This window comes from Anolis sagrei, chromosome Y (genome assembly GCF_037176765.1).
Source record: "Anolis sagrei isolate rAnoSag1 chromosome Y, rAnoSag1.mat, whole genome shotgun sequence".
Lineage (NCBI taxonomy): Eukaryota > Metazoa > Chordata > Lepidosauria > Squamata > Dactyloidae > Anolis > Anolis sagrei.
Genome location: NC_090035.1, coordinates 78,982,783 through 79,010,315, shown reverse-complemented (window position 1 = coordinate 79,010,315; position 27,533 = coordinate 78,982,783). Strand labels below are relative to the sequence as shown.

The following is a 27,533-nucleotide window of genomic DNA, read 5'->3' as shown; positions in this document are numbered from 1 at the left end:
AGCCCTCCCCCCCCCCAGCCAATCAGGGGAGAAGCTTTGGGGAGGGGAGGGGTTTCGGCACTGGCAGCCATTGCTGTATATAAAGGGGAGCACATGGCTCAGAGGCTCATTCGGAGCCGGGAAGGGAGAAGGGGAAAGGGAAAGATAAAGACTAAGATGAGAGTGAAGAGAGAGGCCAGGAAGGCAATTGCATCTTGCCTCCAGTGTCATCAGTTGGGAGCCCCCCGCCCCCCCACCAGCACCAACCGCTGCTCTGAGATCAGTAAAGAGAGGGGCCAGGAAGACGGTTCCATCTTGTCTCCTGCACTGTGGTTATAATATAATATAATATAATATAATATAATATAATATAATATAATATAACATAATATATATTTTGTGTGTGTGTATATATATATAATATTGATAATATTATAATGTAATACAATATAATACTAATAATAGTAATAAGTGACGAGCAGAGTGCCACCCGCAGGGTTCCGTCCTGGGCCCAGTCCTGTTCAACATCTTTATTAATGACTTAGATGAAGGGCTAGAAGGCAGGATCATCAAGTTTGCAGACGACACCAAATTGGGAGGGAGGGCCAAGACTCCAGAAGACAGGAGCAGGATTCAAAACGATCTTGACAGATTAGAGAGACGAATGGCCAAAACTAACAAAATGAAGTTCAACAGTGACAAATGCAAGATACTCCACTTTGGCAGGAAAAACGAAATGCAAAGATACAGAATGGGGGACGAGGCCTGGCTCGAGAGCAGTACATGTGAAAAGGATCTTGGAGTCCTCGTGGACAGGAAGGTGAACCTGAGCCCAACAATGTGATGTGGCGGCAAAAAAAGGCTGATGGGATTTTGGCCTGCATCAAAAGGAGCCTAGTGTCTAGATCTAGGGAAGTCATGCTCCCCATGCTCTATTCCGCTTTGGTTAGACCACTTTACCTGGAATATTGTGTCCAATTCTGGGCACCACAATTCAAGAGCGATATTGACAAGCTGGAATGTGTTCAGAGGAGGGCGACTAAAATGATCAAGGGTCTGGAGAACAAGCCCTATGAGGAGCGGCTTAAGGAGCTGGGCATGTTTAGCCTGAAGAAGAAAAGGATGAGAGGAGATATGATAGCCATGTATAAATATGTGAGAGGAAGCCACAGGGAGGAGGGAGCAAGCTTGTTTTCTGCTTCCTTGGAGACTAGGACAAGGAACAATGGCTTCAAACTACAAGAGAGGAGATTCCATCTGAACATGAGGAAGAACTTCCTGTCTGTGAGAGCCGTTCAGCAGTGGAACTCTCTGCCTCAGAGTGTGGTGGAGGCTCCTTCTTTGGAAGCTTTTAAACAGAGGCTGGATGGCCATCTGTCAGGGGTGATTTGAATGCCACATTCCTGCTTCTTGGCAGAATGGGGTTGGATTGGATGGCCCATGAGGTCTCTTCCAACTCTTTGATTCTATGATTCTATGAATGCCTCCTGTTCTCTGGCAGGTGTGTTTCACCCCTCTTTCTTCTCCCTCTTTTCCCACTTCTTCCCCACAGAACGTGACCAAAGGAGCAAGGCACAAAATTGCCCTGAGTATCCAGAAGTTGCGAGAAAGGCAGAGTGTGTTGAAGTCTCTGGAGAAGGTAAGAGAACCGTGCAGGGGAACTTTTGACAGAGGTTGTTGCAGGTATTTCAGGTTGCATGGCCATGTTCTAGAAGCATTCTATCCTGATGTTTTGCCTGCATGTGTGGCAAGCATCCTCAGAGGTTGAGAGGTTTTGGCAGAGGCTCTAATATTATAAACCAGGGGTGCTCAGACTTTTTGAACAGAGGGCCAGGTCACAGTCCCTCCAACTGTTGGAGGGCCAGATTATAATTTGAAAAAAATATGAATGACTTCCTATGCACACCACACATATCTTATTTGTAGTGAAAAAAACACCTAAAAAAGCAATACAATAATTAAAACAAAGAACAATTTTAATAAATATAAGCTTATTAGTATTTCAGTGGGAAGTGTGGGTCTGCTTTTGGCTGATGAGATAGGATTGTTGTTGTTGTTGTTGTTGTTGTGTACTTTCAAGTCCTTTCAGACTTAGGTGAATACTGAGCGAGGGCCGGGGCCTTAGTTTGAGGACCCCTGTTATAAACCATGAAAATGAACAAAATATGGCTACCAGTATTTAAAAAACCCCACTAAAATTATAACAGTAAAACAACACTCAAACACAGGGGAACTCCAGACAGGAAACAATCAGGGACAGCTAATCACCTCTCAACAAAGGATTCCCCTAGGCACTAACAAAACACACCTAAAAACTGCCAGGCCATCAAATGCTAATCAAGATGGCCAGTTGCAACATTCACTCTTTCCTCCAACAGCCAAGAGTTCTTTCTCCCACCCTGGACATCATTCCACAAATATATAAATCCCATTTTCCTAGTATCCAACAGACCTCACAATCTCTGAGGATGCCTGCCATCATGCCATAGATGCAGGAGAAACGTCAGGAGAGAATGCTTCTAGAACATGGACATATAGCCCGAAAAACTTACAACAACCCAATGTTTTAATGGTTGGATTTAAATTGTATTTGTTTATTTTTGGATTGATATGTGTTGACACTTAATCACTACCTATTGTCAGGTCACCTCGAGTCCTCTTCGGGGTGAGAAGGGTGGGGTACAAATGTGGGAAATAAATAAATAAATAAATAATAAAACTTTATTTATACCCTGCTACCATCTTCCCAAGGGACTCGGTGCGGCTTACATTTATTATTTATTTATTTATCATTTGAACTTCTATGTGGCCACTCCCCTGGGGCTCAGAGCGGCTTACAGCAATGGCTAAAATCTAACACAATTTAAAAACAGCAATATCAAAAACCAAAGTCCTGTTGAAGCAGGTATGTCTTACATGCTCTGCGGAAAGCTGGTAAATCCCACAAGGCACGGACTTCAGGTGGCAGAGTATTCCAGAGCGATGGTGCCACTGCTGTGAAGGCTCTGCATCTGGTTGCTTTTAGGCACAAGGTCTTGACACTGGGAATTTCCAATAGCTCTTGGTCCTCAGAACGGAGGGATCTCTGGGGTTGGTAGGGGGTGACGTGGTCCCTCAGGTACATTGGCCCCAGACCATGCAAGGCCTTAAAGGTGAGTACCATCCCTTTGAAAGTGATCCAGTGCTCAATTGGGAGCCAATGCAGCTGTAGTAAGATTGGTGTTATGTAGCATCTCATCGGGATTTCCGCAAGAAGCCGAGCAGCTGCATTGTGTACCAGCTTGAGCTTCTGGATCACTGACAGAGGAAGGCCAATGTAGAGGGCGTTACAGTCTTGAGATGACTGTGGCCTGGATCACCGTAGCTAGGTCGTCCCTGGACAGGTAGGGAGCCAACCATCTAGCCTGCCGCAGGTGAAAGAAGGCGGTTCTGCTCACGGCAGAGACCTGGGCCTCTATCGTCAGCAGAGGGTCCAAAAGGACTCCCAGACTCTTGACCAATGATGATGGGCGTAGCACCTCGCCATCCAGGGTAGGCACCTGGATATCCCCCCTGCCCAGTTGACCCACCCATAGGATCTCCGTCTTTGCTGGATTCACCCTCAACCTGCTGGCACGCAGCCATCCAGTCACGACCTTGGGGCATTGATGGAAACAATCGGGTACAGAGTCCGGTCGACCTTCCATCTTCAGCACCAGCTGAGTGTCATCGACGTACTGATAACACTCAAGCCCAAAACCTCGGACCAGCTGAGCAAGTAGTCGCATATAGATGTTAAACAACAGAGGGGAGAGAATGGCCTCCTGAGGAACCCCACAAGATAGAAAGAGGGGACCTCTCAGAGACCAGGCCTCCCCTCTCCACTCGCTTTCTACATGAGGCCAAGCCCACAGTACATCAGTAAACAAAGGCAATAACAAAAACAATAAATACAAAACAATTAATATAAATAACATAAACAAAAAATAAACAAATTAATTAATAGTGGGAGGTGGACCCTAGTAGGCCAAGAAGTCTAGGGTGATCACAAAGCATGTTCTGACTCTCTTCTTTCTGCCCTCCTCTCCCATTCCTTTGTTTCTGGCAGGACATCCTGGAAGGCGGGAACTTGTGGAATGCTCTCCAAGAACTGCAGCAGATCGTCATCACCCCCATCAAAGCCTTCCATGCCCTGCAGGCCACGGCAGCATCCAAGGAGGGCCCGCCGCTGGCAGCGGAACAGCCTCACGGGGCCCCTGCCCTGGGCCTGGAGAAAAGCGGGGGGCCCGAGGACAAGGAGCCGACCCCAGATGCCTTCCCACCTGCCACGGGCTCCCCTTGCGACGGGGAGTCGGGCGCCGCGCCTATCGCCGAAGGGGACATCCCCGGGCAATTCACCCGGGTGATGGGCAAAGGTGAGGCCTTACGGTTGAGATCATGGGTAAAGCAGCCAATGGGAGTATCATACTAGCATTCTGAGTTTACTCAAATCTAACGCTCACCTTTTCTAGGCAAAATCATCTTGCAAAAATTAGGGTGTGCACTAGATTTGCGTAATATGGTAATATTCATGCAAAGCCAGAGCAAAAGGGGAAGCTGCACCTGGAGCTCCTATTTGAGGGATGTCACCTGTAATTTAATTGTCATAGATCAGTACTATGTAATCCTGGGATTTGTACTTTGGTGAGCATCTACACTCTTAACAACAACAACAAAAACAACAACAATAAAAATAATAAACCTTATTTCTAGACCACACCTCTCTCCCAAAAGAGACTCAGAGTGGTTACAAAAACAGACAAATATTCAGTGCCTTGCAAAGTAACAAACAACATCAGAAAGGTATTGTCGAAGGCTTTCATGGCCGGAATCACTGGGTTGCTGTGAGTTTTCCGGGCTGTCTGGCTATGTTCCAGAAGCATTCTCTCCTCACGTTTCGCCCACATCTATGGCTGACATCCTCAGAGGTTGTGAGATGTGTTGGAAACTAGGCAAATGAGGCTTACATATCTGTGGAATGATGTCCAGGGTGGGAGAAAGAACTCTTGTCTGTTGGAGACAAGTGTGAATATTGCCATTGACAGCCTTGATTAGCACTGCAAAGCCTTGCAACTTCAAGGCCTGGCTGATTCCTGCCTGGGGGAATCTTTTCTTGGGATTGTTTCCTGCCTGGAAGGAGGAAACCATGAAAACGAACAAAATCTGGCTACCGGTATTAAAAATAACTCTAAAATTAGTACAGTAGGTAAAGAACAACACTCTGAAAACAGGGGAATTTCAGACAGGAAACAATCAGGGCCAGCTAACACCTTCCAACAAAGGATTCCCCCAGGCAGGAAGAGCCAGGCCTTGAAGCTGCAAGGCTTTGCAATACTAATCAAGGTGATTAGATGTGGGTGAAACGTCAGGACAGAATGTTCCTGGGACATGGCCATACAACCTGGAAAACCCACAGCAACCCGTATCGTGTCCTTAAGCACCTAGGCCAGCGTTTCTCAACCTGGGGGTTGGGACCACTGGGGTATGTTGCGAATGGGGTGTCAGATGGGTCGCCAAAAACCATCAGAAAACACAGTATGTTCTGTTGGTCATGCGGGTTCTGTGTGGAAAGTTTGGCCCAATTCTATCATCGGTGAGGTTCAGAATTCTCTTTGATTGTAGCTGAATTATAAATCCCAGCAACTACAACTCCCAAATATCAAGGTCTACTTTCTCCAAACTCCACCAGTGTTCACATTTGGGCATATTGGGTATCCGTGGCAAGTTTTGTCTGGATCCATCATTGTTTCAGTCCACAGTGCTCTCTGGATATAGGTGAACTACAACTCCCAAACTCAAGGTCAATGCCCACCAAACCCTTCCAGTATTTTCTGTTGGTCATGGGAGTTCTGTGTTCCAAGCTTGGTTCAATTCCATCATTGGTGGAGTTCAGAATGCTCTTTGGTTGTAGATGAACTATCAATCCAACAACTACAACTCCCAAATGACAAAATAACCCTCCCCCCCCCCCCCAAATCCTACCAGTATCCAAATTTGTGCGTATTCGGTTTTTGTGCCAAATTTGGTCCAGTGAATGAAAATCCATCCTGCATATCAGATATTTACATTATGATTCGTATCAATAACAAAATTACAATTATGAAGTAGCAACAAAAAAATGTTATGGTTTGGTGGTCACCACAACATGAGGAAGTGTATTAACAGGTCAGGGCATTAGGAAGGGTGAGAACCACTGATCTAGGCTGTTAGGAATTGTGGGAGTTGAAGTCCAAATCACTTGGAGGGCTGAAGTTTGCCCAGACCTGCTCTAGACTGAACTGCATAACCCTTTCCCTCTTGTCTTTTTTTGGTTTTGTTTTTATATTGCTTTCAATTGCGTTGTTATTTGTTTTATCTGATTTTTTAATTGGTTAAAGTGTTTTACATGTGTGTTTTAATTGTAATCTTGGGCGTGTCCCTTGCAAGCCGCCCTGAGTCCCCTAGGGGAGATGGCTGGCGGGGTATACAAATATTATTACTATTATTATTATTACTACTACTACTACTACTACTACTAGCCGTCCCCTGCCACACGTTGCTGTGCCCACATGGGGGTTCTGTGTGGGAGGTTTGGCTCAATTCTATCGTTGGTGGGGTTCAGAATATTCTGTGATTGTAGGTGAACTATAAATCCCAGCAATTATAACTCCCAAATGTTGAGATTCTATTTCCCCCAAACTCCACCAGTGTTCACCTTTGGGCATATTGAGTATTCATGTAGAGTTTGGTCCAGATCCATGATTGTTTGAGTCCACAGTGCTCTCTGGATGTAGGTGAACTACAATTCCAAAACGAAAGGACACTACCCACCAAACCCTTAAAGTATTTTCTGTTGGTCATGGGAGAACTGTGATAATTATTGATAATTATTCCTGTCTGATTTATATTGTTTACCTTTGTTGTCTTGTTTTGTATCATATTTTATTGCACAACTAGCCGTCCCCTGCCACACGTTGCTGTGGCCCTCATGAGGGTCCTATGTGGGAGGTTTGGCCCAATTCTATCGCTGGTGGGGTACAGAATATTCTGTGATTGTAGGTGAACTATAAATCCCAGCAATTATAACTCCCAAATGTCAAGATTCTATTTTCCCCAAACTCCACCAGTGTTCACCTTTGGGCATAATGAGTATCCATGTAGAGTTTGGTCCAGATCCATGATTGTTTGAGTCTACAGTAATCTCTGGATGTAGGTGAACTACAACTCCAAAACCAAAGGACACTGCCCACCAAACCCTTCAAGTATTTTCTGTTGGTCATGGGAGAACTTTGATAATTATTCCTGTCTGATTTATATTGTTTACCTTTGTTGTCTTGTTTTGTATCATATTTTATGGCACAACTAGCCGTCCCCTGCCATGCGTTGCTGTCACCCACATGGGGGTTCTGTGTGGGAGGTTTGGCCCAATTCTATCGTTGGTGGGGTTCAGAATGCTCTTTGACTGTAGGTGAACCTTGGTCCAGATCCATCATTGTTTGAGTCCACAGTGATCTCTGGATGTAGGTGAACTACAACTCCAAAACCAAAGGACACTGCCCACCAAACCCTTCCAGTATTTTCTGTTGGTCATGGGAGAACTGTGTGCCAAGTTTGGTTCAATTCCATCGTTGGTGGGGTTCAGAATGCTCTTTGATAGTAGGTGAACTATAAATCCCAGCAACTACAACTCCCAAATGTCAAGATTCTATTTTCCCCAAACTCCACCAGTGTTCACATTTGGGCATATTGAGTATTCATGTAGAATTTGGTCCAGATCCATGAATGTTTGAGTCCACAGTGATCTCTGGATGTAGGTGAACTACAATTCCAAAACCAAAGAACACTGCCCACCAAACCCTTCCAGTATTTTCTGTTGGTTATGGGAGAACTGTGAGCCAAGTTTGGTTCAATTCCATCGTTGGTGGGGTTCAGAATGCTCTTTGACTGTAGGTGAACTATAAATCCCAGCAACTACAACTCTCTAATGACAAAATCGATTTTTTTTTGAGTGAAGGACATACATTGGGTTGTTAGGTGTCTTGTGTCCAAATTTGGTGTCAATTCGCCCAGTGGTTTTTGAGTTATGTTAATCCCACAAACGAACATGACATTTTTATTTATATAGATTATTATTATTGTCTTCCCTTGCAGTGTGTACGCAATTGCTGGTCTCCCGGCCCGACGAGGAGAACATCACCAGTTACCTACAGCTGATAGAGAAATGCCTGATGCATGAGGTGGGTGTCTGGTTCAGTTTGCCAAAGGCTCCGTGCACTTGCGAACGCAGAGGAGTCCTTCCCCTACAACTGTATTTACTCTCTTCGTCTTGTCATCCTGTCCTCGAAAGGCGTTCACAGAGACACAGAAGAAGCGGCTCTTGTCTTGGAAGCAGCAGGTGCTGAAGTTGCTCCGGACCTTTCCCAGGAAGGCTGTGCTGGACATGCAAGGCTACCGCCCGCAGAAGGGGTGAGTCCAGGGGAGCAAAGCATAGGCCAAAGCAAAGACAGTGATGGTGATGTTTATTTATTTATTTATCGTGTCAGGAGCAGACCAAAGAGTTGTGTTGCATTTTTAACAAACAAACAACAAAATACAAAGTTTGCAAGCTTGGTAGTTGATTAAATGTCCCTTGACCAGTATCTGGCCCCTTGGAGTGCCTCTGGTGTCGCCGCAAGAAGGTCCTCCCTTGTGCATGTGGCAGGGCTCAGGTTGCATTGAAGCAGGTGGTCAGTGGTTTGCTCTTCTCCACACTCGCATGCCGTGGATTCCACTTTGTGGCCCCATTTCTGAAGGTTGGCTCTGCATCTCGTGGTGCCAGAGCGCAGTCTGTTCAGTGCCTTCCAAGTCGCCCAGTCTTCTGTGTGCCCAGGGGGGAGTCTCTCATTTGGTATCAGCCATCGGTTGAGGTTCTGGGTTTGAGCCTGCCAGTTTTGGACTCTCGCTTGCTGAGGTGTTCCAGCGAGTGTCTCTGTAGATCTTAGAAAACTATGTCTTGATTTAAGTCATTGACGTGCTGGCTGATACCCAAACAAGGGATGAGCTGGAGATGTCTCTGCCTTGGTCCTTTCACTATTGGCTGCTACTTCCTGACGGATGTCAGGTGGTGCAATACCGGCTAAACAGTGTAATTTCTCCAGTGGTGTTGGGCGCAGACACCCCTTGATAATGTGGCATGTCTCATTAAGAGCCACATCCACTGTTTTAGTGTGGTGAGATGTGTTCCACACTGGGCATGCAAACTCAGCAGCAGAGTAGCACAGCGCAAGGGCAGATGTCTTCACTGTGTCTGGTTGTGATCCCCAGGTTGTGCCAGTCAGCTTTCGTATGATATTGTTTCTAAGTTGCCCAGTTTTCTGTGTGCCCAGGGGGGAGTCTCTCATTTGGTATCAGGTTCTGAGTTTGAGCCTGCCACTTTTGGACTTTCGCTTGCTGAGGTGTTCCAGCAAGTGTCTCTGTAGATTTTAGAAAACTATTTCGTGATTTAAGTCGTTGATGGTGATGTTGATAATAATAATAATAATAAGAAGAATAATAATAAAATAAAAGCACTTCATTTATACACCGCTACCATCTCCCCAGAGGGCTCGGTGCGGCTTACATGAGGCTGAGCCCAAAATACAACAATACAAACAATAACAATACAAGCAATTTAAAATAAGAAAACAATAAAACAAGAACACATGCATTATCAATAGGACGACAACACTTTAAAATCTATTTAAACTCATTTAAAATAATGATAGAATGGCCACAGCTTAGCTAAGCTGTATTTTCAATGTTATTTCTCATTGGTTCCATCACAAAAACATGAAAAAAAGTTTATTAAACTAGAAAAACTGATTTTTCCAAGACATCCTCCAGCAAATTTTGCTATAGTTTTTCATTGAGTCTCAACCAATTCCAACCTAAGCTGCTGTGAGTTTTCCAAGCTGCATGGCCATGTTCTGGAAGCATTCTCTCCTGACATTTCGCCCACATTTAAGAGTGGCATCCTCAGAGGTTTTGAGGTCTATTGGCAACTAGGAAAATGGGGTTTCTATCTGTGGAATGATGTCCAGGGTGGGAGAAATAACTCTTGTCTGAAATTAAACCGCTCATCGGCTTTCTCCCTGGCTTCAAACCTGTGACCTGTCGGTCTTCAGTCCTGCCGGCACAGGGGTTTAACCCACTGCGCCACCGGGGGCTCTACCTCTGAGGATGCCTGACCTAGATACAGGCGAAACGTCAGGAGAGAATGCTTCTAGAACATGGCCAGGCAGCCCGAAAAACCTACAACAACCCAGTGATTCTGGCCAAGAAAGCCTTCGACAATACAAAGAATATTATTTTCAGGGTTTTCCCCTCTCCAATTCCAATCTTCTCTAGTTTAAAGGATCATGGAGGCCATGCAGAAAGAGGCATCCTTGCCAAAATGCCGGAGGGTTGTGCCTTTAGAATCATAGAATCAGAGTTGGAAGAGACCTCATGGGCCATCCAGTCCAACCCCATTCTGCCAAGAAGCAGGAATATTGCATTCAAAGCACCCCCGACAGATGGCCATCCAGCCTCTGTTTCAAAGCCTCCAAACCTTGAACCGGTGCTTGGCTGCTGTGTCGGACTGGATGAGAGCTAACAAATTGAAATTGAATCCAGACAAGACAGAGGTCCTACTGGTCAGTCGTAAGGCCGAACAGGGCATAGGGTTACAGCCTGTTCTGGACGGGGTTGCACTCCCCCGAAGATGCAGGTTCGCAGCTTGGGAGTGACTCTGGACTCATCACTGAGCCTGGAAGCCCAGGTCTCGGTGGTGGCCGGGAGAGCTTTTGCACAATTAAAACTTGTGCGCCAGTTGCGCCCGTACCTTGGGAAGTCTGATCTGGCCACAGTGGTCCATGCTCTAGTTACATCCTGAATAGATTACTGCAACGCACTCTACGTGGGGTTGCCTTTGAAGACTGTTCGGAAACTTCAATTAGTCCAGCGGGCGGCAGCCAGAGTACTCACCAGAGCGTCATACAGGGAGCATACCACTCCTCTGCTATGTCAGCTTCATTGGCTGCCGATCCAGTTCCGAGCACAATTCAAAGTGCTGGTTTTGACCTACAAAACCCTATATGGTTCTGGCCCAGCGTATTTGTCTGAACGTATCTCCTTCTACATCCCGCCTCGGAGCTTAAGATCCTCTGGGGAGGCCCTGCTCTCGGCCCCACCTCTATCACAAGTGAGATTGATGGGAACGAGGAGCAGGGTCTTCTCGGTGGTGGCCCCTCACCTGTGGAATTCACTCCCTGGGGAAATTAGGTCATCAACATCCCTCCTCTCTTTTAGAAGGAAATTAAAAACATGGATTTGGGACCAAGCCTTTGGGTAATCTGGCAGATAGACAAAGGACAAGCGACGACTAGAATTGATGGATTTGACAATGTGGAATGAATTTACGGACTCTGAGCTGGCAAACGTTGAGCACTAGATTGGGTTTGATTGATTATGATGTATAATTGATTGTTTTAATTACTGTTTATATATGTTTATATATGAAAGAAGAAAGCGCAAAAGCCGGGTTGCAGCTAAACGTCAAAAAAACCAAGATTATGGCAACAAGAATGATTGACAACTGGAAAATAGAGGGAGAAACCGTGGAGGCCGTGACAGACTTTGTATTTCTAGGGGCAAAGATTACTGCAGATGCAGACTGTAGCCAGGAAATCAGAAGACGCTTCCTTCTTGGGAGGAGAGCAATGTCCAATCTCGATAAAATAGTAAAGAGTAGAGACATCAGACTGGCAACCAAGATCCATTGCCTAGTCAAAGCCATGGTATTCCCTGTAGTAACCTACGGATGTGAGAGCTGGACCTTAGGGAAGGCTGAGCGAAGGAAGATCGATGCTTTTGAGCTGTGGTGTTGGAGGAAAGTTCTGAGAGTGCCTTGTACTGCGAGAAGATCCAACCAGTCCATCCTCCAGGAAATAAAGCCCGACTGCTCACTGGAGGGAAAGATACTAGAGACAAAGTTGAAGTACTTTGGTCACATCATGAGGAGACAGGAAAGCCTAGAGAAGACAATTATGCTGGGGAAAGTGGAAGGCAAAAGGAAGAGGGGCCGACCAAGGGCAAGATGGATGGATAGCATCCTTGAAGTGACTGGACTGACCTTGAGGGAGCTGGGGGTGGTAATGGCCGACAGGGAGCTCTGGCGTGGGCTGGTCCATGAGGTCACGAAGAGTCGGAGACGACTGAACGAATGAACAACAACAAATGTTTATTTTTATCTTACTGTTGTGTTGGCATCGAATTGTGCCTTTTGTAAGCCGCCCTGAGTCCCCCCTCGAGGGTTGAGAAGGACGGGGTAGAAGTGCGAGAAATAAATAAATAATAAAGAAGGAGCCTCCAGCACACTCTGGGCAGAGAGTTTCCTCCCCATCAGCTGTGGAAAAGCACAAGGAAAATTGTGACAAGAGAAGAGCGTTGCTAGTCTCTCTGTGTATATACCTGCCATTCAATTGATGTCAGGAAGAATGCTCGCTGAAAGGAATGAAACTGAATTACTCGTCTCCAAGCTGTCTCGTTTTTGGAAGAAAAGAAAAACCCTCTTATTAATGAATTCAATGAAACCACATTATAGTCACAACTTTTTTTTTTGTTCAATGAGTTCTTTTATGCCAAAGAGAAGCTTGTCACTTCAGTCTGGGTGCTACAAAACCCTCTCCTATTGTGGCGGTGCAGCGTGTACGTTTTCTTTTGAAAGAGGCTTTTATTGCTTTTCCAAACCCCAAAAGGGCTTTGCGTGGGATGGCGCATTGCCGCCTCTCACCTGAGCCTCCTCCGTTTACTCGGCTGATCTTTTCAGATTGGTTCCTTCTTCTCTTTCTCTCAGTTGGCTGCCCATCTTTTAGGGAAGGGAAATACTTTGAGCACACTTTATAAAGATCTAAATTCAGGCAGCTTTTGGGAACTATTCCTGTAATGATGGCAGACACACACACACAGAAAATTCGCAAACTAGGACATTGGATGGGGCTTGTCATTCTGCTGCACCCTACAATGTATTTAAAGACACGGTGGTTTCAGAGCAGCTTACAAGATATATATATACATATACATACAATATATTATATATTATATTACTAGCTGTCCCCTGCCAGGCGTTGCTGTGGCCCAGTCTGTTGATCTGGCAAATAAAGTAATGAGAAAGTGTTGGTTTCTAATTTATGTAATTTCTTTTTGCTTGTGGGTAAACAGTATTTCTTGCTGTTTCTTTGTTAGCATTGATGTGGAGAGTTTGCCCACCCTAGAACATGGAACATATAGTTGTCCTTCTTTAAGGGTCCCTTTCAAATCTATGATACTATATCTCTGTGTGTGTGAATCATATCTATCTATCTATCTATCTATCTATCTATCTATCTATCTATCTATCTATCCATCTATCTATATCTATGGCTGGATGGCTCTTTGTGAGGACGACTTTGATTACATTTTCTTGCCCTGATGAAGGGAGCTGGATTGGATGGCCTGAAGTATTTTCTGTTGGTCATGGGGGTTCTGTGTGGGAAGTTTGCCCCGATTCTGTCATTCGTACGGTTCAGAATGCTCTTTGATTGTAGGTGAACTGTGACTTCCAGTGACTACAACTCCCAAATGTCAAGGCGCGGCTCTTCCCACCCCACCCCCACCCCGCTATTTGGTGAGGCCCAAATCTCTGGCGATGGAGGAGCTCTAACATGCACGTGCGCACCCCCCACAGCTGCACGCATGCGCTGTGACGGCTTCTCCTTTTATTAAGGATTGCTAAGTTGTTTTCGGTGTTTTCCTAATTTTTATTATTGTTGGTCACACCTTGTATGGTGAGGAGTTTTGTTGCCAAATTTGGTGGCTATTGGCCCAGTGGTTCTTTTGTTTTTAAACCACTCACGATGACGACAACCTTTTTATATATATAGATTAGCATAGTACAATATCAGTATCAAATATTTCTATATTGTACTATATTATTATATTGTTTCCTTCCAACCAAGAGAACCAAATGAATGGCAAAGAGTGCCTTTATTATTATTTTATTTTATTTACGACATTTATATGCTGCCCTTCTCACCCCGAAGGGGACTCAGAGCAGCTTACAAGATATATATATATATATATATATATATATATATATATACACACACATACATACATACACATACATATACATACAATATATTATATTATTAGCATAGTACAATATCAGTATTAAATATTTCTATATTGTTATATTGTAATAATATTAGTAACATTACATGTAATATAAATATATAATTATAATATCATATTGCATTACATTACAATACTATAAAAATATGTATATACAATATATTATATTACATTATATTATTAGCATAGTACAATATCAGTATTAATCATTTCTATATTGTACTATATTATTATATTGTAATATTATTAGTAATATTACATGTAATATAAATATATAATTATAATATATTGCATTACATTATAATATTATAAATATATGTATATAAATATATTATATTGTTGTTGTTCATTCGTTCAGTCGTCTCCGACTCTTCGTGACCTCATGGAGCAGCCCACGCCAGAGCTCCCTGTCGGCCGTCACCACCCCCAGCTCCTATTATATTATTAGCATAGTACAATATCAGTATTAATCATTTCTATATTTTACTATATTATTATATTGTAATATTATTAGTAATATTACATGTAATATAAATACATAATTATAATATCATATTGCATTACATTATAATATTATAAATATTATATGTATATACAATATATTATATTATATTATTAGCATAGTACAGTATCAATATCAAATATTTCTATCTTGTACTATATCATTGTATTGTAATGTTATTAGTAATATTACATGTAATATAAATACATAATTATAATATCATATTGCATTACATTATAATATTATAAATATATGTATATGCAATATACTATATTATATTATATTATTAGCATAGTACAATATCAGTATTCATTATTTCTATATTGTACTATATTATTATATTGTAATATTATTAGTAATATTACATGTAATATAAATACATAATTATAATATATTGCATTACATAATATTATAAATATATGTATATACAATATATTATATTATATTATTAGCATAGTAAAATGTCAGTATTCATTATTTCTATATTTTGTAATATGCTATTATATTGTAATATTAGTAATATTACATGTAATATAAATACATAATTATAATATCATATTGCATTACATTATAATATTATAAATATTATATGTATATACAATATATTATATTATATTATATTATATTATTAGCATAGTAAAATGTCAGTATTCATTATTTCTATATTGTACTATATTATTAGCATAACACAGGAGACAAGGTGGAACTGTCCCTTGGCCCCCTCTCGCTTCACTCTATATACCACGCATGGGCAAACGTGGGCCCTCCAGGTGTTTTGGACTCCAACTCCCACAATTCCTAACAGCCGGGTTTTTACTGGGTTTTTTGTGTGTGTTTTAGGAGTGATGGACACTCCTTGGCCTGATAGGTGTATTGTGTCCAAATTTGGTGTCAATTCGTCCAGTGGTTTTTGAGTTATGTTAATCCCACAAATGAACATTTATTTATTTATTTATTTATTTATTTATTTATATGCACGCACACACACACAAAATGCAAATTATAAACAAGAAAGGCACAAACTCAAATGAAAAACCGGTAACAACACATCATCAAACCATTGAAACTTACTTGATTCGACATATTTATTTATTTATTTGTCGTGTCAGAGCAACCAGTCCATTATATTACATTTCTAACAGAACAAAGCAAACAAACAGACAAAATACAAAACTTGTGAGTTTGGTAGTTGGTTAAATGTCCTTTGACCAGTATCTGGCCACTTGGAGTGCTTCTGGTGTTGCTGCAAGGAGATCCTCCATGGTTCATGTGGCAGGGCTCAGGTTGCATTGCAGCAGGTGGTCAGTGGTTTGCTCTTCTCCGCACTCGCATGTCGCGGACTCCACTTTGTGGCCCCATTTGTGAAGGTTGGCTCTGCATCTCGTGGTGCCAGAGCGCAGTCTGTTCAGCACCTTCCAAGTCACCCAGTCCTCTGTGTACCCAGGGGGGAGTCTCTAATTGGGTATCAGCCATTGATTGAGGTGCTGGGTTTCAGCCTGCCACTTTTGGACTCTCGCTTGCTGAGGTGTTCTAGCGAGTGTCTCTGTAGATCTTAGAAAACTATTTCTTGATTTAAGTCGTTGACGTGCTGGCTGATACCCAAATAGGGGATGAGCTGGAGATGTCTCTGCCTTTCACTATTGGCTGCTACTTCCCGGCAGATGTCAGGTGGTGCAATACCGGCTAAGCAGTGTAATTTCTCCAGTGGTGTAGGGCGCAGACATCCCATGATGATGCGGCATGTCTCATTATGAGCCACATCCACTGTTTGAGCGTGGTGAAATGTGTTCCACACTGGGCATGCATACTCAGCAGCAGAGTAACACAGCGCAAGGGCAGATGTCTTCACTGTATCTGGTTGTGATCCCCAGGTTGTGCCACTCAGCTTTCGTATGATATTGTTCGTATGATATCGTATGATATTCGTATAATTTGACATAAGAGGCATGTGAGTGAAAGAGCTCAGTCATAGAATGAATTGAACTCCTAAGTCAAGGTATCACTGTATTTACATTGGTCTCATTTCCCCCCCCCCCACCTTTGCCCCCTCCCCTCTCCTTTCCCAGATGGGCCTTCGGTTCCAACTCCCTCCCCATAGCTGGCTCTGTGGGGGTCGGGGTGGCTCGCCGAGGACAGCGGCAGTTCCAGATGCCCCCCCGCGCCATCCCTCCCAGCCGCTTGGGGATCCTGAGCCCCGCAGGGATCGGAGGGGTCTCCCCCCGCCACGGACTCGCCAGCCCCAACCTGGGGAGCCAAGGACGGCAGGTAAGGAGGAGGGCAGCAACGGGCCCTTTGGAAAGGAGTGGCAGTCTCTGGTCGAACAATCAATCATTTTTGTTTGGTCAGAAGTTTTCCTCTTCCTCTTCTTCTTCTTCTTCCTCCTCTTCTTTGTACTCCTCCTCCTCTTGTATGATTTGGACCCATTTATACTCAAGTCACATGCATCATCGAATTAATAGGTAAAGGTTTCCCCTTGACATTAAGTCCAGTCATGTCTGACTCTGGGACTCTGGTGCTTATCTCCATTTCTAAGCCGAAGAGCTGGCGTTGTCCGTAGACATCTCCAAGGTCATGTGGACTGCCTGGAGCGTCCTTACCTTCCCGGAGAAGCGGTACCTATTGATCTATTTATTTATTTAGGACTTTTGCATACCGGTCTTCTCACCTCCGTGGAGGGACTCAGGCTGGTTTCAAACAATAATATCACAAGCAATCGTTTAAAAACATCACATTCCGTAATACACTAACACATTAAAATACCAAAAATACAATCATATAATTACAATGGCCAAGTCGTCACAATAAAATCGTTGTTCATCACCATCCGTCCATATAGCCATGAGATATTGAGTCACTCGTCAAATGCCAGTTTCCAGAGCCAGGTTTTCACCTGTTTTCTAAAAGTCAGGAGAGAAGGGGCAGTTCTAATCTCCAGTGGGAGGGAGTTCCAGAGCTGAGGAGCAACCACCAAGAAGGCCCTGTCCCTCGTCACCACCAGGCGCGCTTGCGAGGCTGGTGGGACCGAGAGCAGGGCCCCTCCAGACGATCTTAACAATCTTGATGGTTCATAGGGGAGAATCCGTTCGGACAGGTAAACTGGACCAGAGTCGTTTAGGGATTTATAGGTTAACACCAGCACTTTGAATTGTGCTCAGAAGCTAATTGGCAGCCAGTGGAGCTGGCGCAACAGAGGAGTACTCACATTTGCATCTACTCACATTTGCATGTTTTCGAACTGCTAGGTTGGCAGAAGCTGGGGCTAACAGCGGGAGCTCACTCCGCTCCCTGGATTCAAACCGCTGACCCTTTCCTCAGCAAGTTCAGCAGCTCAGCGGTTTAATCTGCTTTGTCACCAGAGTGGTCAAATCTAATATGCACCTCAGTTTTCAAAACTCTGAAACCAAAAAAAGGATTTGCTGCCAAATGTCATGCGCTGCAGAAAAAAGTGCATTCCTTGTAATTTAGCCATTGTAATTGCTGCCGGCTAAGAATTTGGGCCCGTGGTGGCACAGTGGGTTAAAGCGCTGAGCTGCTGAGCTTGTTGACCAAAAGGTCGCAGGTTTGACTCCGGGGAGCGGCGTCAGCTTCCGCTGTCAGCCCCAGCTTCTGCCAACCTAGCAGTTCGAAAACATGCAAATGTGAGTAGATAAATAGGTACCGCTTCTGTGGGAAGGTAACGGCGCTCTGTGCAGTCATGCCGGCCACATGACCTTGGAGGTGTCTACAGACAACGCTGGCTCTTCGGCTTAGAAATGGAGATGAACACCACACCCCAGAGTCAGACATGACTGGACTTAATGTCAGGGGACTACCTTTACCTTATATGTGTGTGTGTGTTTGTGTCTATATATGTGGTTTTGCACATGCATTGTAATGTATTTAATATTTTTTTCTGGCTTTTTAAGCCCCTTCCTCTGTGTTTTTATGAGTGATGGTCACTCATTGGCCTTGTGTCTATATATGTGGTTTTGCACATGCGTTGTAATGTAATTTTTTTGGCTTTAAAGCCCCTTCTGTTGTGTTTTTCAGTGTTTTTATGAGTGATGGTCACTCATTGGCCTGGTAGGTGTCTTGTGTCCAAATTTGGTGTCAATCCATCCAGTGTTTTTTTACTTATGTTATTCCCACAAATGAACATTACATTTTTTATTTATATAAATGACATTCCCTCAAAGAGGAGCTCCTGAAGCAGCTTCCTCTTTTGCTTTGGCTCAGCACTAATATGACCATATTACATGAATCTAATGTGCACCCCAATTTTGGCATGGTCATTTAGCCAAAAAAGGTGAGCATTAGATTCAAGTAAATATGGTCATTCCTTTGCCAGTGGCAATTCGAAAGCTTGCATGATGCATGTTGCACATTTTTGTCTGGGCCTCATCAAGGTATCTCTTGTTTTGTGGGTCTTGCTGTTTCACCTTGGCTTCCTTTCGCCCTCAGAACCTGTGGTTTGCCAACCCCGGGGGCAGTAACAGCATGCCCGGCCAGAGCCGCAGTTCCGTGCAGCGGACCCATTCGCTCCCCGTCCACACCTCCCCTCAGGCCATCCTCATGTTCCCGCAGGGTAAGACAACCACCCTCTTCACGTGCATCATCTGTGTGTGCCTTTTCAAAGGAGCAGCCATGTTTAGTCTCCTGCTGCATCAAAACACACACCTCTAGCAGCACCTTTTTAACGAGGAGACCCTAAAGATACATGTTTTTATTGATTTTATTGATTCTGCTATGGTTTTATTATTCATTGTTTTATTGTATTGAAATTGTGTTTTATGGTCTTGGTACCAACTGTAAACCGTCCCGAGTCGCCTGTGGGCTGACAGGGATGTTATATAAACATAGTAAATAAATAAATAAATGGGTTTCTATGTATATCAATCCACTTCATTAGATTTATTTATTTATTTATTTACTACACTTTTATTCCGCCCTTTTCAGCCCGAAGGTGACTCAGGGCTGTGTATGACTTAGATGAAGGGCTAGAAGGCATGATCATCAAGTTTGCAGACGACACCAAATTGGGAGGGATAGCCAATACTCCAGAGGACAGGAGCAGGATTCAAAACGATCTTGACAGATTAGAGAGATGGGCCAAAATTAACAAAATGAAGTTCAACAGTGACAAATGCAAGAGACTCCACTTTGGCAGGAAAAACAAAATGCAAAGATACAGAATGGGGGACAATGAGGCCTGGCTCGAGAGCAGTACGTGTGAAAAAGATCTTGGAGTCCTCGTGGACAACAAGTTAAACATGAGCCAGGAATGTGATGTGGCAGCAAAAAAGCCAATGGGATTTTGGCCTGCATCAATAGGAGCAGAGTGTCTAGATCTAAGGAAGTAATGCTACCCCTCTATTCTGCTTTGGTTAGACCACATCTGGAATATTGTGTCCAATTCTGGGCACCACAATTCAAGAGAGATATTGACAAGCTGGAATGTGTCCAGAGGAGAGCGACTAAAATGATAAAAGGTCTGGAGAACAAGCCCTATGAGGAGCGGCTTAAGGAACTGGGCATGTTTAGGCTGAAGAAGAGAAGGCTGAGAGGAGATATGATAGCCATGTATAAATATGTGAGAGGAAGCCACAGGGAGGAGGAGGGAGCAAGCTTGTTTTCTGCTTCCTTGGAGACTAGGACGCAATGGAACAATGGCTTCAAACTACAAGAGAGGAGATTCCATCTGAACATGAGGAAGAACTTCCTGACTGTGAGAGCCGTTCAGCAGTGGAACTCTCTGCCCCGGAGTGTGGTGGAGGCTCCTTCTTTGGAAGCTTTTAAACAGAGGCTGGATGGCCATCTGTCAGGGGTGATTTGAATGCAATATTCCTGCTTCTTGGCAGAATGGGGTTGGACTGGATGGCCCAGGAGGTCTCTTCCAACTCTTTGATTCTATGATTCTATGGACTGGCAACCATTAGATGCCGAACATGCATAAATACATCATTTAGAACAGGTTAAATCATGTAATAAAATTCATATCAAAACAATTTTAAACTATTAAAATCAATGACTTCTGGGTTTCTGTCCATGTCCATTTGCATCATTAAGCCGTTCCATATTCATTCACAATCCTAAGTTTATCTGTTACAATGAGGTTCCAAAAGCTTGCTTGAAGAGCCAGGTTTTAATCATCATTATCATCATCATCTTTATTTATACCTCGCTACCATCTCCCCAATGGGGACTCGGGACAGCTAACATGAGGCCAAGCACTTCTAAAATACAATACAACACAGTAAAATACAAAATACAAAACAAAATACCATTTAAAAAATAATGATAATGATAATAATAAAAATTATAATTATTACAATAACAAAATGAAATGGTACAACAGATTCACACACACACACACAAAAACACACACACACAAACAAATAGGTTGGGCAGGCCAAGAGAGCAAGATAAAAAGATAAAACCCTGGGTAAGTTAGGATTAGAAAATAATAAATGAGGCGGGCCCAAGAAAACAAAAATGTGGGGACAGGGAGGGGGGCTCCTGGTTCACTATATTGGATAGATTAAGTGGGAATTGTGTAATGTGGACTTTTCCTACAGTCTTTTCCTCTCGCCTCCAGATTGCCAGCTCCCTGGGACGGACCTGGAGATCAACCCCACGCTGGAGTCCCTGTGCCTCAGCATGACGGAGCATGCGCTGGGCGGTAAGGGGCACGGGCTTAGTTGTAATGAGCACATTGAGTCTGTATTGCCTGGGGTTGATGTGAATCATTTCACTGACCATTTCACAAAACTGTAGCCGCTCCCACAGGACTTTAACTGTGTTGCATGTCACCCCAAAAATGTTTCATTTGCCTGTTGGAGTCATAGTTGGGAGAGTTTGTCAAAATTAGTTCATAAATGGGAATCCTAGGGCAACCCCCTCCCCTTTAAATCTTAAATCTTTCCAAGAAAGGTACCCTAAAGGAAATTATTATTATTATTAGTATTATTATTATTATTATTATTATTATTATTTTATTGAGGCTGGACAGCCATCTGTCAGGAGGGTTTGATTGTGCTTTTCCTGCCTGGCATAAGGAGGTTGGACTAGATTGCCCATATGGTCTCTTCCAACTATTATTATAATAATTATTATTCTGACATAAAAACACAATATAACACAGCAAATGAGATATATATGCTGGATTTTGTATTATTGTTAATATTATTGAGGCTGGATGGCCATCTGTCAGGGGGGCTTTGATTGTGCTTTTCCTGCATGGCAGAAGGGGGTTGGACTAGATGGCGGATCTGGCCTCTTCCAACTCTATTATTGTTGTTGTTTTTGTTGTTGTTTTTGTTGTTATTTTACTGACATAAAAACACAGTATGACACAGCAAATGAGATTTATATGCTGGATTTCTTATTATTAGTATTATTATTATTATTATGATGCTGGATGGCCATCTGTCAGTGGGGTTTTGATTGTGCTTTTCCTGCATGGCAAAAGGGGGTTGGACTAGATTGCCTATATGGTCTCTTCCATTATTATTATTATTATTCTGACATAAAAACACAGTATGCTATAGCAAATGAGATCTATATATGCTGGATTTCGTATTATTTATTTACTTTTATTTTATTTACTTTACTTATATACTGCTGTTCTCAGCCTGAATACTATTACTATTAATATTATTGAGACTGGATGGCCATCTGTCAGGGGGCTTTGATTGTGCTTTTCCTGCATGGCAGAAGGGGTTTGGATTAGATGGCCCATATGGTATCTTCCAACATTATTATTATTATTATTATTATTATTATTATTATTATTATTTTACTGACATAAAAACACAGTATGACACAGCAAATGAGATATATATGCTGGATTTTGTATTATTATTATTAACTATTATTATTATTGTTATTAAGGCTGGACGGCCATCTGTCAGGGGGACTTCGATTGTGCTTTTCCTGCATGGCAGAAGGGGGTTGGACTAAATGGTCCATCTGGCCTCTTCCAATATTATTATTATTATTATTATTATTATTATTATTATTTTACTGACATAAAAACACAGTATGACACAACAAATGTGATATATATGCTAGATTTTGTATTATTATTATTATTATTATTATTATTGAGGCTGGATGACCGCTTCCAACATTATTATTATTATTATTATTATTATTATTATTATTCTGATATAAAAACACAGTATGCCATAGCAAATGATATATATATGCTGGATTTCATATTTTTATTATTATTGAGGCTGGATGGTCATCCGTCAGGGGAGCTTTGATTGTGCTTTTCCTACATGGCAGAAGGGGGTTGGACTAGATGGCCCATGTGGCCTCTTCCAACTCTATTATTATTATTATTATTATTATTATTATTATTATTATTATTTTACTGACATAAAAACACAATATGCCATAGGAAACGATATATATATATGCTATTATTATTATTGTTGTTGTTATTATTATTATTTTACTGACATAAAAACACAATATGCCATAACAAACGATATATATAGGCTATTATTATTCTTATTATTATTATTTTCTGACATAAAAACACAGTATGACATAGCAAATGATATATATATGCTGGATTTTGTATTATTATTATTATTATTATTATTATTGAGGCTGGACGGCCATGTGGTCTCTTCCAACTGTACGAGTCTCTCCTTCTCTCATTCTGCGATCTAATCAGGTGAGGGTTGGACTAGATGCCCCTTTGGATCCTCTTCCAACTGTACGATTCTCTCCTTCTCTCTCTTTTTGCAGACGGCACCGACAAGACCTCCACCATTTGAACGAAGAAGCTGGATCTGCTCGCGTTCCCGAGGAGAAGCTTTAGGGTGGCTGTTTATTTTTTTCCTCCCCCCGTTTTCCTTTCGTTTCCCCTTCTGCCCCCAGGACACATCGCTTGGGGCTGGGCTGGGCGAACCCACTTCTTCTTCTCCTCTCTCTCTCTCTCTCTTTTTGCCTCCTTCCTTTCTTTCAAACCACCTCCAGTCTTTCCCTCGCAGACGGAGGGGACAAAAAGCTGTCACTACAATCTTACCATCTTATTATTGTGTTCTAATATTTTTCTACTTTTTATTATTATTATTATTGTTATTATTATTATTATTATAACTTCAGCTATTGGTTTAATATTTCGATGTACACGGGAGCTGACAGATATTTTTTTGTTTTGTTTTGTTTTCTCTCGCTTTTCCCCCCCAAAAACTTGCCAAGGGGCAGGAGAAGGCTGAATTTGGGCCGTGTAATTATTCCCTTCCCCTGTCCATTTTGTTTATTATTATTATTTCTTCCTTCCCTCAGCCTTCTGTGACCCCAACCCACCTTTTTATTTACTTTCCCCCCTTTTATTATTCCTTTGTAATAAGGGGATACGATATGCAGAAGACGGAGAGATTTGTCCTCGGTGGCAAAGTCGTAATGAGAGAGGCTGGGCATTGGAGGAGAAAAATGGTGGGGAAGGGGTGACGACGATGATGATGATAATAATAAGAATAATAATAAGGTGGGGGACGCAGCAAGTTGTACAGGTAACTGACAAATTATTTTTTAAGAAGTGCCTCGAAATATTTCTTCTTACCCAAAGCAAGTTGGCAGGACACAAACAGAGCGGGTGCCCAAGCGTTACGCGAACCGTGTTGAGTCTCCTTCGTTTCTTATTTTTAGGAGAGCGAACGCAAACGGGACCTGCGGTGCAAAGATATGAGCCTTCCAAACTTTCCCCTATTAATAAGAATTAGTGAGACTCTTAACTCTTGATTCGCGAGAGAGGAGAGGAGTTGTCCGTATTGTTTCATTGACGCAGTTCGAACGGGTGATGTTTTCTTTTCGTCGGGCTCCGTTTTGGGGTTTCGGGAGCCAAAGTTCTCAGTTGAGCTGGTTTAAGATTCTTTTTTTCCCCTATTCGCCCCAATAATGAAAAGATGGGGCAGTTTTTCATGAATTTCCAAGAGGTATATTTTTAAAGGGTCTGTCTTAACCGAGATTGGGGTTTGCAGAGCCAGCAAAGCGTTGCGGAAATGGCCAAAATGTCCTTTTCGTTGTGCAAACGGCGGTTCCTTTAAGCTTCGTGGTGCTAATGAATTAACCTTCACACTCTTAATACCCCGAATAAAGAGGGAAGCTAACACAACGGTCCCCAAAGTTCCCCGAAGTTCGGCCTTGCGAGTGTTTTGGACTCCCAAACGCCGGGCAATCTGGAATTCAAAAACACCCAGAAGGACCGGGAAGCTAACGCAACGGTCCCCAAAGTTCCCCAAAGTTCGGCCTTGCGAGTGTTTTGGATTCCCAAATGCCAGCCAATCTGGAATCCAAAAACACCTAGAAGGACCAGGAAGCTAACGCAACGGTCCCCAAAATTCTCCAAAGTTCGGCCTTGCGAGTGTTTTGGATTCCCAAACGCCGGGCAATCTGGAATCCAAAAACACCCAGAAGGACCGGGAAGCTAACGCAACGGTCCCCAAAATTCCCCAAAGTTCGGCCTGGCGAGTGTTTTGGACTCCCAAATGCCGGCCAATCTGGAATCCAAAAACACCCAGAAGGACCGGGACGCTAACGCAATGGTCCCCAAAGTTCCCCAAAGTTCGGCCTTGCGAGTGTTTTAAACTCCGAAACGCCAGCCAATCTGGAATCCAAAAACACCCAGAAGGACCGGGAAGCTAACGCAACGGTCCCCAAAGTTCCCCAAACCGTCGCACTCTTAATACCCCGAATAAAGAGGGAAGCTAAAGCAACGGTCCCCAAAGTTCCCCAAATTTCGGCCTTGCGAGTGTTTTGGACTCCCAAACGCCGGGCAATCTGGAGTCCAAAAACACCCAGAAGGACCAGGAAGCTAACGCAACGGTCCCCAAAGTTCCCCAAAGTTTGGCTTTGCGAGTGTTTTGGACTCCCAAATGCCAGCCAATCTGGAATCCAAAAACACCTAGAAGGACCGGGAAGCTAACGCAACGGTCCCCAAAGTTCGGCCTTGCGAGTGTTTTGGACTCCCAAACGCCAGGCAATCGGGAATCCAAAAACAGCCAGAAGGACCGGGAAGCTAACACAATGGTCCCCAAAGTTCGGCCTTGCAAGTGTTTTGGTCTCCCAAACGCCAGTCTGGAATCCAAAAACACCCAGAAGGACCAGGAAGCTAACGCAACGGTCCCCAAAGTTCGGCCTTGCAAGTGTTTTGGATTCCCAAATGCCAGCCAATCTGGAATCCAAAAACACCCAGAAGGACCGGGAAGCTAACGCAACGGTCCCCAAAATTCTCCAAAGTTCGGCCTTGCGAGTGTTTTGGGTTCCCAAATGCCAGCCAATCTGGAATCCCAAAACACCCAGAAGGACCGGGAAGCTAACGCAACGGTCCCCAAAGTTCCCCAAAGTTCGGCCTTGCGAGTGTTTTGGTTTCCCAAATGCCGGCCAATCTGGAATCCAAAAACACCCAGAAGGACCGGGAAGCTAACACAACGGTCCCCAAAGTTCCCCAAAGTTTGGCTTTGCGAGTGTTTTGGACTCCCAAACGCCGGGCAATCTGGAATCCAAAAACACCCAGAAGGACCGGACTTTGGGAAACGCTGATCTTTGGAGGCGAAGCGATCCTACAAACCCCGTTGCCTTTTGATATGCTCAGAAAGGGGAGACAACCTTGCCCCCAAAGTTATGGATTCGTACAAGTGAACATGAGTTGGGGTCGCTTGCTTTTTCATAATCGAAACACTACAAAAGGAGCCCTTCGAAACGCTTGCCTCCATCGTTGTATCTTCCTCCGAATCCTGTCTTTTTTTTTTCTGCAACTCCTTGTTGCGGAAAGGAGGAAAACGCAGTCACGCTTCTCTTCTTTTTTGCCCCCCAATTTGGATATTTTTTGGATAGTGGGTCAAATCCTGGAGCCCTGCAAAATTGGACGTGGCTTGGGAGCGTAGGAACTGAGTCCCGTTGCCGAAAACACCCAACGTGAATCCTTAGGAGTATCTACACCAGAAATGGGCAAATTCTGGCCTTCTGGACATTTTGGACTCCAACTCCCACCATTCCTAACAGCCTCAGGCCCTTTCCTTTTCCCCCTCAGCCGCTTAAGCGGCTGAGGGGGAAAAGGAAAGGGCCTGAGGCTGTTAGGAATGGTGGGAGTTGGAGTCCAAAACACTCAGAGGGCCAGAATTTGCCCATGCCTGGTCCACACTCTTGAAACAAACACAGTTTGACACCACTTTAACTTTGCAATCGTGACGAAATCTGAGCCTTTTCTGCCAAATAGTGATTGTCTCTCACCAAAATGCTGCGGGAGTTGTAGTTTGGGCAGGCAAGAGAAGGCTCAAGGCCTTGCAAAGCGAATACTTACACAACTCCTAAGCATTCAGCCATTAAAGTGGTGCCAAACTGCGTTATTCCGGCAGTGGAGATGCGCCCAAGGATTCAGGCAAGGGCCGTTGTCGGCAAAGGGGAATCCAGAGACGCAGCTGCGCTGTGGAACAGATGCAGTTTGGTGTTTTGCATTCCTGGGAGTTGTCGTTTCCCAAGGTCTTTTCCCCAAGGATTCAGGCAGGGGCTGTTGTCGGCAAAGTAGAGTCCAGAGGTGTGGAACAGATGCAGTTTGGCACCCTTTTGTAACTGTTTTGGCTCAGGGCTTTGGAATATTGAGAGTTGTGAATCCTGAGAATCTCTGCCCAAAGAGTTCTGGTGTCTCCCTGAACTACAACTCCCACAGCATTGCAGTTTAGTGAGACACAACTCACTGTTCCAGCAGGGAAAAGCCTTATAAAAGTACAGTAATTCTGGAAGTTGTTTTTTTTCCCAAGGTCTTTCTCCCTTTTCTCTGCCCAAACAGTTCTGGTATCTCTCTAAACTACAACTCCCTCAGCATTGCAGTTTGGAGAGGCACAAGTCACTCTTTGAGCAGAAAAAAAGCCTTGTTATCGTTTCCCAATGT

At 43.5% G+C, this 27,533-nt stretch overlaps 1 protein-coding gene across 1 annotated transcript in view; it reads left to right on the top strand.

Annotated features, from left to right (window-relative positions):
* LOC132781074 (protein Smaug homolog 2) overlaps window positions 1–26,394 on the top strand; it is a 67,465-nt gene extending 41,071 nt beyond the window's left edge. The window contains exons 6-13 of the mRNA XM_067461490.1: window positions 1,532–1,618; window positions 4,067–4,373; window positions 8,128–8,213; window positions 8,324–8,442; window positions 16,714–16,912; window positions 19,088–19,211; window positions 21,222–21,305; window positions 23,387–26,394. Coding sequence (XP_067317591.1) covers window positions 1,532–1,618; window positions 4,067–4,373; window positions 8,128–8,213; window positions 8,324–8,442; window positions 16,714–16,912; window positions 19,088–19,211; window positions 21,222–21,305; window positions 23,387–23,415 — 1,035 coding nt within the window. The 3' untranslated portion in view covers window positions 23,416–26,394. The remainder of the gene's footprint in view (window positions 1–1,531; window positions 1,619–4,066; window positions 4,374–8,127; window positions 8,214–8,323; window positions 8,443–16,713; window positions 16,913–19,087; window positions 19,212–21,221; window positions 21,306–23,386) is intronic.
* The last annotated feature ends 1,139 nt before the right edge of the window (window positions 26,395–27,533 follow it).